This window comes from Argopecten irradians, chromosome 6 (genome assembly GCF_041381155.1).
Source record: "Argopecten irradians isolate NY chromosome 6, Ai_NY, whole genome shotgun sequence".
Classification (NCBI taxonomy): domain Eukaryota; kingdom Metazoa; phylum Mollusca; class Bivalvia; order Pectinida; family Pectinidae; genus Argopecten; species Argopecten irradians.
Window position 1 is genome coordinate 15,445,634 of NC_091139.1, and position 11,965 is coordinate 15,457,598.

At 35.0% G+C, this 11,965-nt stretch overlaps 1 protein-coding gene across 1 annotated transcript; it reads left to right on the forward strand.

Annotated features, from left to right (window-relative positions):
- The first annotated feature begins 481 nt into the window (after positions 1-481).
- LOC138325127 (microcephalin-like) lies at positions 482-11,778 on the forward strand. Its single transcript, XM_069270572.1, has 13 exons — positions 482-1,297; positions 2,283-2,384; positions 2,864-3,068; positions 3,672-3,765; positions 4,623-4,796; positions 5,647-5,740; positions 6,175-6,255; positions 6,698-8,453; positions 8,810-8,972; positions 9,317-9,394; positions 9,770-9,910; positions 10,567-10,654; positions 10,944-11,778. The coding sequence occupies exons 2-13, from the start codon at positions 2,309-2,311 to the stop codon at positions 11,024-11,026; spliced, it is 3,033 nt and encodes a 1,010-aa protein (XP_069126673.1). The 5' UTR covers positions 482-1,297; positions 2,283-2,308; the 3' UTR covers positions 11,027-11,778.
- Positions 11,779-11,965: the final 187 nt, after the last annotated feature.

The window sequence follows — 11,965 nt, forward strand, 5'->3', positions numbered from 1 at the left end:
ATTGCTAAGGATATCGAGATATAACCTGTCAATATTGAATATTAATGACAATAAATTATCTAATATATTGGGAATTTATCGGGTTTTTTTTGGAAAAAGTAAATACCTGAAGGAATTTACATTGTACCTTTTAAGTGATGGAGATAAAACCTTAACTTACACGAAAAAAATTTATAATTATTCCATTGCGCCTGGATACAAGTATGTTCATGCATGTATGTACCACAAAGTCGAATACATTTAGATTTTAAAATGATAACATCAAACGGTAAAGGTAGGAAATGGAGCTTTCTGTCTAATTCTCACTCTTTATCTAATTCCTTAATTTTTTCCCATTTTCCCTCTTTTTTTTTTCTTTCTTCCTTCTTTTCCTTCCTTCCCCTCTTTCTTTTCCCCTTCTTTTTCCTTTTTTTTTTTTTTCTCTCTCCTATTTTAGGGGGGGCGTACGCCGGGTCCGCCCCCCCTTGGATCCGCGCCGATAACACACTATTGGACATGTTACACCAGCGAGTCACGATTGTTAAGGCGATAATTGATTATTTAAATCAAACACGGGATCTGTAAGGAGCTGACATATAAAAGTGTAGCATCTCACATGCAGCACTATACATGTAGATCTATATGTAGATAATGGCCTCTGTCGGACTTTCCCCCCTCTGGGTTTTAAATAGTCATTCGCGGCATATTAGTTATAAATAATGATTTCTTACTTTTTTTATTTTGTTTTTGAGTCAGAAATGGTTTTTGCCCTAGTTACTTTAACAATGAATACAGCACCGTTCGTGCTACGCATACTTAAGGCATTTTCTGAACGAATGCGTTTTATTCTATCCGGCCTTTCCATAAATTTACTTCATCAACATTAATTTCAATTTTAAGAGTTAAATAATATTATATTGTTCAATTTGAAATGCCGGAGTTTGGGTTAAGCAAATTATATAATGAGGTGTAGGGTTATTTGACCATCGAAACAAGGATTTATAAGTCATCTAGATCAACGTCCTTGACTGAAATAAGCTGAAGATAGTGCCAAGAATTCCCTGGGCTAGTCTTAGAATGTTTCAGACAACATCCACTTGCAAAGGTATGAAAATATGTACATGCATATCTATAACTTATATGGGTTCAATCAAGGATTTATAAAGTTCAACGGAGCAAGAACGTTAACTCGTGCTAGGCCTTACAATAAGAACTCTTCAGTAAAGAGGTACGTTTTTACTATAATCAGCGCCGTTTTCGAATGACTGGGGATTCGAAGTTGTATGGACAGCTTTTAGACATGTATAAAAACATACATGTATGTAAGGCGTTACTTAAATGGGTATAAGTGTCTGTTCGGCATTCTGAAACTTATTAATGTATGTGTTCTTTTATACATGATATTGCTTATAAAAGAGACATTCTGTACAGTAGGCCTATCGAATGTTGGCTTCAACTCGTTTTCCGGGGCCCCGTTTCAATATGAATTAGCTATTGATAGTAGCTGTTATGAGCTAGAGTAGCTGATATCAGCTATATAGCTGAATATGGCAGATTTCCCCAACCTGATTAGTCATGACTGAGCTTACTCCTACACGTGTATGAGGTCTTATTCCACTATATGATTACATTGGTTGGATATGCGACGCAATGTTAAAAAGTATCTCGTCGTGTATCTGCTCTAACATGGTCGGAGTACTGTAGACTGAGCTTAGACTGGTCAGACGTTTTTTATCGGACATATGAAGAGTCTTATAATATATAACGTTATATAACGGACAATATATAAAATTCCTATTAGACTCCACAAATTGTTCCATAGAAAATTAGCATTGCTCTTAAATTAGTCACCATGCATATGGTTTTGTGTACAGCTGTTGAAATGGAATGATACTACAGTAAAATTAAACTTCTGAGGAAAAGTTGTCAGAATTATAATATGTTGTCCTCTACAAGTAGCTAGCTGTGTATACTTATTAGTAGTGAAAAACTTCTACACATACTGTACAGTGCTATAGTATTTAATAAATTTGTCTAAATTAAAAGGAAGAACAATTATTTTTGTATTTCCTCCGTTAGGTAATACATAGGCCTAATCAAATCTTTTTGTTCCATAACAGTGTCTTTGCAATTGTAATATTGTTGCTACATTGTACACCAAACAGTGTTAACATTATTCTCGTCAAAACCAAATTTGAAACTTAAGTTGTGATAAAGAAATTTTGAATAAATTGCTTTAAAAACTTCTTTTTTTTAAGACTAATACATATACATTAGAATGAATTTGATTTATATTTCAACAGGAGAACTAAAAAAAGATCAGACTGAAATGGCTACTTGTAACTATCTAGAAGATGATGCGGACTTACCAAATACACAAATTGTTGATGACCGAATTCTTAAAGGTATGAAATGGCAATAGCAGTTGAAAAACATACCCTTTATTTTCTATCCAGTTACTTATATGGAGCTCATTGCAGTACACCTAATAGACGGATGGATCCCAAACATGGCCTGTCTGGGTTATGTATTTAGTCTTCAAGAGTTTGGAGGGTCCTGGGTTCAAATCAGGGTCTGGTCATGCATTTTACCACTACTATTTAATTACCACTACTGTCCAGCTAAGTTTGAAAAATTTCAATTCACTTTAGATTATGCAGGTGAGAAATATAAATTTCAGTGGGTAGAGCTTTTTCTTTGGGCCAATAATGAGTTGTTTTTTTCCTCATTTGTTGAAAAATATATATATATATAAAATAGTAGAACTATTAGTGAATTCATTCATTATGTATCTAGATGATGGTATTATTTTGAGTCATTACAAATTGCATGAAAACAAAGTATGTATATTTCATAGTTATATATTTTGTCCTTCTATATATAGATGTTGTAGCCTATGTAGAAGTGCGGTCCACAAATGACAATAGGACAAAGGCCATATGTAAGGAACTGGAGAATCTTGGAGCCAGAATCCAGAAGACCTTCACAGACGATGTCACACATGTTGTGTATAAAGAGGGGTGTAAAAGGACGAGAACCAAAGCCCAAAAAAGGGATGTCTTCCTTGTATCAGTCCTCTGGGTTGATAGGTAAGGTATAACACGTTTTTTTTCTCGTATCGGTCTGCTGAGTCACCAGGTGAAAAGATAATAAGAGTCAAAGTTTTAAGAGTATCGGAATATGTTCATAAATTTCTCACTGTATCTGTTGTCCATCTGTCCTTCCCTCCTTAAATATATTTCGTTACACCGATTTCTAAAAAAGAGTATATGTAATATATATATACCAGGTAGGATTAAAAAAAAACACCTGTGTTGCTCTGATGATTAGACCAGTAGTGTACATTCCATTTAGTGACCAATTAACATGCAACAGAGTTAACAAGTGATCTTCTTCTTTAATTTTGACAATTGAAGTTTGTTTCTAGTTTACTACCACTGAATTATTTCTCAGAAGGTATTAGTGGGTAAATTTTGTTTACTCAAATGTGTTATTTCTATCTTTAATTTTGTGTGTCCAATTATTTGTTTTGGAATCATGAAAGGCAAAAAGACTACCGTTTTGAATTTTGGTAATTCACTTGACACATGGTGACTTTAACAGTATAATGTCTTTCTAATATGCATGATAATATACAATATTTTTTGTTCATCATTGGAAATTGTCTATTTGAACCTACTCTATACTTGCAGTTGTAAACAAAATCAGGAACATGTATCGGAGAGACTTTATCCAGCCATACTTCCAGACGACAATTCCACCCCTGTACTGCTCACTAAGCTCAAGGTTTGTAAATAGCAACAAAACATTTGTTGACTTCTGAATTTGAAGCACATGTCCATTTGTCGTATGTTCTGACGCTTCAGCTTTCTGAGAAATGATGATTTGACTTCTGAAACTGCTAAAAGTCACGTGTCATCTGGATGACCCTCATAGCTAGTGTAGCAGGTTTTAGTTGTATATAGTGTACATAGTGATATGGTCTATCTATGCCCTAGGGTGAATTACTCTTTAGCTCTGCCGGTAAAGTGGCAGACTAGTACGTTGCAGGTTTGAACCCGGCTGGCGGCACACTATTCTCCTCCTGTTACATTTGGTGCTGTAGACCACTCCTAGTGGAAGTATTAGAGGCTTCCTTGGAGATAGAACCTGGGTTGATCGGTGTTTGGGGGTGAACATGTTTGAAAGGGGGTAGTAGTGAAGCAGGTTTTAGTTGTATATAGCGTAAAGAGTGATACAGTCACCTTCTAGCTTTGGGTTAGCTATAGGGGGGGATTTCCCATTAGCTCAGTTGGTAGAGCAGCGGACCAATAAGTCTGCAGTCGCAGGTTCAAGCTCAGCAGGCGGCACTGAACTCTTGTCCTGTTACACTAATATAATCATGTGTTCATGGATAAATTAAGTATCCAAGCCTTGATACCAAAACATTGATTATAGACTTCAATTGATCGTCTTGTTAACCTGTATCCCGATTGTCACCAGAATTTTCAATCAGATCACAAAAGATCAATGAAACCACTTGTGATCATGCTAGAAATAAATACCCAATCTTGTTCTAGATATCAGAGCTCTGATTATAGAAATAAGAAATCAAGAATATTGCTATTAAACATCATTAGAGTGATCTATTAAATTTTTAACAGAAAATGAAGTCCATGCAGCCTTGTGATTTTGATGAAGATGTAGCCAATAGTGCGGAACGCTGTACAAAACGGAAACGCAAGTTTGATCTTCTCAAGGCGGGAAAGGACAGCACTCCCTGTAATTCTCCAGGCCTCGGAGGAATCCTTGTGATGGAAACACAGCCTCGGTCCCCGGTGAGCAATAAATCATTACATATTGTTCATTTCTTTGTTTGTATAACACGATTCTCTCTTACAATTAAATGGATATTCCACATGTTTGATTTTAGCCAACTGAGCATTTTTCACTACATTGGAAATGGAGCCCATGGCTTTTAATTTGGGAAAATGTGCAGCAAAACCAAGATTTTGGGAAAATAATTTTAAGAAAATGTGAAATAAAACATAATAATCACATTTTTTTCCGCTAGTGTAGTTTGTGTACTGAAGCCTTAAAGATATACGTTTATTTTAAGTTTTTGGACAATTTTCAAGTAACTATATACAGTGTAATTCATTTTGGAAAATTTAAGGCTTGACATTAGAAAGGCTTTGCCATTGGGAATCAGGATGAAATTTGACTGCAAATCAAGTTTAAAAACGTATTGTTTACTATTTTATTTCTCTTACATGTTAATCATCATAATAATGTTTAATGTTAATGAAGATATTGTTATTATTCATTTTCTTGGCTGTGAAACATTCAACAAAACTGCATCAGGACGTCTATTTTTATTCTTCGTCGCTCACCTCTTAACTAATCATAAAAACAACAATTGGATAGAATTAACCGGAATCAGGTACAAACTAATAAAACCAAATATAAAACAAATAAAATATCTGGAACGGGTTACTTCCCCCTAGACCGTACATGTCATAGATAGATATCTCATGACCAGTATATCATATATATAACAATATTGTACTTTAATAACGAAAGCTAGAGAGGTTATGTCAAGTTTTTCTAGCTTTTTATATATATATTTTATATTGTTGCCCATAAGGATTGTATTGATTTATGTGTTATTGACATACTGTTGTACAGGAAGAGATCCCCACACCACTGAGGCTGACTATACCAGACACACCTCCCAGTATGAGGGCTCGAATGAAAGATATGGAGTTCAGGAAGAATAATGGTTGGTACATTGACTGTTATATAATGGCATGAAAATTAATAGGATGTCCAGGCATTATTCTCTACCTCAAGATTTAAATTTGAGTCCAATTTGGTGTTGTTTCCAGTTACTGATTCCTGGCTTTTCTCCGCATCTTTCCTGGCACTTCCTTAAATGATCATGGCTGGAAATAGGATGTTATACCACACAGCCAAAGAAAGCATGATAATTTACATAAATACATTATTCATTTATTCTTTTATGTGGCCATATAGAAAATGTTAGTGATCACGAGCTTATAATGTGTTGTATTGTCAGTCATCCCCATAATTTAAGATACAGTGGTGCACTGAAATTTAGTGATTTCTTTTGCCTCCACAAGATGTTAGCCAGATAAAATATGGATCTCCTGTTCTTGTTACTTGTTCTTTACATCTGAATTTCATCTATTTCAGGTGCTAGCTTGTCCGATTTATCTTTCGCTAAAGAAGCAGAACATTTGACAGATCAGGTGCCTTTGATGAGGAAGCTGTTCAGTAAGTTTGATTTAGTCAGATCTTGGTATTTTGTAAAACTAAATAACATTTTCAAAGATTAATCAAATATGGGGAACGATTAGATAATTTTTGTATACAGGTTCTTTAATTAATTTTTGTATAAATTCAGTGTTTAAAATAGTATAAAAAATCTTTGCTGTTTACATGTGTAATATGCACTCTAACAGCTTTTGTGAATTTTAGCTTTCATTAAATCCCTAAAAATATACCTACGGGCAAATATATCAGCAAGTTCGATTTTTGACGTGAGAATAATTAGATTATATAGACACACCACGAGAAAATTATCACATCACAAACAGATTGAAAGCTGACTCAGCAAAAGATATTGGTACATGAAAATATCTGCATTTACAGTCAAACAAATAGCCTTTGATTTTGTGGATACTGATGTTTCGTTATTTTGTATGTTAACTTGCAGACACAAGTGATTTAAATACTGATGTGGAGGAAGAAGACCCACTGGTTGTATTAAACGGAAAAAAATCGCCAGAATCAAAAGCAGGTGCCAAAGAAACACTTGATACACAAAAGTCAACCACAACAAGAAGTAATCGTCGCAAATCCATGCCATCAATAAAATTATCTGAAAATGAATATGTAGATTTACAGACTAAATCTTCGAGACGCCGTAAGTCACTTGCTGTTACATCCGTCAGTATGGGCAAGGTAGGAAAAAGTGACGTACCAACTGGCTCAAATAAGACAGTCAGCTCAAAAGTGAAACAGACAAATAAGAATTCTACACAAACTGGTGAAATTGTGACTGGGAGTACAATGTCTGGAAAAGAAACTTCCGGGAAAAAGTTGGAAGAATCAAATACAGAAAGTATCAAATTATCAGTGAAAGGACGTAGGAGATCAGTTCTCAATAAAAATAATGCTAAACAGGTTGAGGATGGCAAAGAATTGGACAGCACTTCTAAAAGTGTGAGCAGTAGAGGGCGAGGGGTCAGTAGTCGAGGGAGGGGAAGGACATCAGATCCCTCCTCAGTCGGTAATACCAGTAGAGGTGCCAGTAGAACATCAGATCCCTCCCCAGTCGGAAATACCAGTAGAGGTGCCAGTAGAACATCAGATCCCTCCTCTGTTATAGGTGGAAGGACCTCAAGAGATACTATCACTGCTGGAAGTAGATTGTCTGATCCTACCACACGCAGAAGTTCAAGGAAGTCTGTAAGCTTTGCTAGTGCACCGGATTGTATAATCAATAAGGACGAGCAATCTACTGTCAGAAAGTCGGGGGAAAGTGAACAACAGAACTCTGAAACAAACATTGACTCTGATACGAACATTGACTCTTTGTCAGCCAGCGTAAGTGCTGATAGCAATTCAGAGAATAATTTATGTCAAACTAACAACGGTGAGAAAATAAGTACAACCGTACCTAGAGTTGAAGAGGCTTCCTCTGAAGAATCCACAGGTTGTATGGATCTTCCTTTAACCGATAGTTCGAGAACTAACTTACAGCCTAAAAGAAAGGAAGCCTCTAACAAAAAGAAAAAGATGTTGTTACCACACGATATTTTGCCGTGTTCCTCCCTGATTGAACCTACAACAAAATCAGATAAAATACAACCAACAATTCTTAACATATGTTCTCCAAATCCAGGGAAAGTGGTGGGAAAAGGACGGAAGAGGAAAGTGATGTCAGAAAATGATGATAAAGAGATGAGTAAAAAGGTAAGGAAGGGAAGTAGATCTAAACAACCACAGACAAACGAAATGTTTTCTAGCAGTGAAGAAAGTGACAAAGCAGAAGATCCAAATGGTCCTATGAAGAATATAATGAGGGATATTTTAGAAAATGACAGTTCACTAAGTACCTCTAATATACAATCTGAATCGACCCTACAGACCACCGGTCCCCATGGTATGTCCTTGTCCACAGTGTACGGGGATGACTCCATGGCTTCATCTGTCTCTGGGTTTGCACCTCCTAGACCCAGTATTGATGAATTCAACATAAAGAAAATGAAGTTGTTCGCCAAGCAGAGGAAGAAAGCATTCTCCGAGTCATCAGTAAGTCAACGCAGACAGGCGTTGAGTGACAGTGACAAGTCTAGCAGTGATAGTGACATGGCTGGAAAGTCGAGATCCAAATTTCTGGTCGGGTCTTCTTCCTTCAGACGCAGTCCACACAGACCTTCTGTCGTCATGACAAGTTTACACTCACAGTAAGTACATTACATGTAGAAAATTATTTGTTTTATTTGCAAACAAGTGAGAAACTTTTAGGATAACTTATAAGTTGAAATACTCGATAGTATTAATTATAAGCAATGTTATAATGATATGATATTTCAACAGGCATTAAATTTCTCAATTTCTTGATTATTTCCTGAATAAATCAATATTCTTGAATATTTACCTCATACATCACAAAAACTACCATGGGACAGGAGGATTTTCATAACCAAGTGACGATATTTTGCATAATCACAGTCTAATTAGTCGATAGCTTTTCCTTTCAATATGAATGACAGTTTCAACCTTGATTGTCATTGGCCTTCATGGTGACATATCATTCCAGTGAACAGGACACGGTCATCTCCATAGTGAAAATGATAGGTCACTTTGTCATTTCCGACAATGTTTCTGACACTACAAGTCATGTGATATGCGGTGGTCCGCGGCGTACCCTCAACCTCTTGTATGCCGTATCTAGGGGATGTTGGATCCTTCACCAAAAATGGGTAGGTACATGTATTACAGTTTCTTAAACAGGCTGGCAACCCCTCTAGACTGTCGTTTGGCTTGGGACAATTTGACAGTTCGTTCAAGGATGATTCAACTACCTGTAGAGACTATATCAGGCGTGACCATTTCTGAACAAAAAAATCTATGATAAAAAGTCTTGACATACAGTTTAGTATAGTTTCACAATGACGGCTTGTTAATGGTGTTTGCTTGTTTGATAATCCTTTCATATTAATGATTGGAATTACATGAGTACATATAGGTAATAAGCATACCTTGTAAACATTTAAATATCAATTAAATCTAATTGTATGTATTATCTAATATTATGCATTTGAAGGTTTACGATTCCCTGGATGCTGGGCACTGGTTACCAGAGGAAAAATATGAAGTGACTAATTGGTTTCCATCAGTCAAGGTAGAAGACTTTTAATTGTACTTCATGCTAACAAGATTATCCCTCTGTTGGATATTTATATGATCTTCTGATATAAACTGTAGTTTAAACAACTTACATCTGCGATTTTTCACAAATTTTGCAGCTGATTTGAATTTGCAAAAATTAAAATTAATCACAAATAAAACAGAATCTTCATGACTGTAGGATGTGAAATCTTAATTGCTATGAAAAGAAAAGTCATCAGCTATATAAAACATGAAACAAAAGTCACCGCAAAAATAATATAAGTTGTTATGATTATGAATGTACTATTCTGTGCCAATTAGATTATGTATTGTTGTGTAGTATGTATCCATGATATGTGCCTGTAAGAATGTTGCTGTTCTGTTGTAGACTGCTCGACTACTGAAGGAAAGTTTGAAGGAGAATTACAAATCCACCTTATTCTCCAGCGTAGACATCATGTACGTGTCTCAGAAAACGTCTCCACCTCGGTCACATCTCGCCGCTCTCATCAAACTTTGTGGTGGTCAGGTAAGGTATCCATCCGACAGTATACCATGGTTATAGACTACCAAGAAAGTCCAAAACAGAACACTAGGCCCGTTTTCATTTATACGGTTTGACTGGTTGGACCTAGTTGTTCATTTATGAATTTATGATAGATCTGGTGATTTTATATTGGTTTCAGACGAGTACTGACAAAGCCCTTATAGGCCTGAATAAAAATCTTCAGGTCTGTGAGGATTTAAACTTGAAATAATTACTTTTACAAAAGATCCAGCCAGTCCAACTATATTTAAACAAACACGACCCAGTTTGTTTTACCCCTCTCATTTATAGAATAATGCTAAGATTTCATGTGTGTCCTTAAAAAATGAAAATTAAAAAACAGTTGTCTTTCATATTTTAAAATTTGAAGGCTATTTATGGACCATCCGATATTCATATGTTATATTGAAGTAAATTGAAGGGATTATTTGTATTTTGAAAATACATTATTTTCAATATTAAAATGTGAATCTCATAGTGTGATTAATATGTACAGTACATATGTTTTACTATTCATTACTGACATCTTTGTTTGATTGGATTCTGTTGAAAACTGCTTTATCATTGAAATGATCACTGTTGAGAAAGACTTTTTCCAAGTTGGGTTATAAATATGAAATTTTCTGTTTGTACAACAGGTAACAATGTCCACATCCAAAGCACAGATCATTGTAGGCAATGACTTCTACCCTGACCGGACTAGTGTGTCACCCCTCTGGATTCTAGGTAGGAAGTGGTTTTATACATTCATAACCTCTTTGGGGTCTAGTTAGAAACCTGTGGTGTTGGTGTTAACTACAAAATCTATGTTGTGATACCACTTTCATTACTCCTGTTTTGGTTTAATTGCAGAATTAAATGTTTGGTAAAAAAAAGGTTGAAAATTAAATCACTTTCATCAATCAACCTGTGATCTGTATATTCAGTTTAATGCTGTAAAATGTTATGATAACACATGAATGACATCCTAGGTTATAGCTGATGTTTATAGTTATAAATTGGTTTGTCTTTTCAGATTGCATCATACAACAGAAGTTAGAGCCAATGGACGCATATCTTCAAGGTAGACCCAAACGTGACAGCAGTCCAGAATTTTAGTGTGCCTTTGGATGTGTTTTAAAGAAGTTATCTGAGCCATACATATAAATTCAGTACTGGTTCTACTGAATATTATTTTTGTGAATCCGAAAGGAGATGGTGTCCCAGGCTGAAAAGCTATAATAAATGAAGAAACTGAGACATTTTATGAAAAAGGACTCCAAAGCTGTGATAGCTAGCACACTTGTCAATTGAATGAAGCCATATTTATTACCCTAACTAAGAGTCTTAGGAACGAACCCTTTTATTTGGTGTTATTGCTTGTTTGTAATCATTCAGTTAGAATTTACCAACAGACTGAAAAGCTAGGGGAGATACTTTAGCATGTACAATGGACTCATAGTCATAATTCTGTATTGTGATTTACATTTTACATTTCTTATCAGCCAAATAAATGATATTTATATACATGTACCTAATACATTGTACTTCTTATATTTTTGTAATATTAATGATTCTGATATCATCATTGTAATATTATTCTTTTCCTTTCAGTAATATTTTATACTGGTCATTTAAAATTGTATAGGGTTTAGGCATAAAGTTGAAATTCCTAAAATGAATTGGAGATAAATACTAATTTATACATATTGTGTTATATAATTGAGGACAGGTTACAATGAATTAGTTAAGAATATTAATTCTTAAATATGAAAGATGTTTATTTGATATACCTCATCTGTACACTGTAATGCTGTATTTGGCATTGGGAATAAAGAATGGAATTATGAAAATCCAAGTTTGTTGTTACTAATCTGTATTTACATATTTTAGAGTCATCTGCTCTTGTGGTTAGATATTGATTGATGGTCAGGTTTTAGAGAAATTGATGTAATTTATGCTCACAAAGTAATAACTTACCTATCAATACTTACTAATAAGGGAGATAACTCTGTTATGTGCAAAGACAGAATATATATACATATGAGTATACAGCCA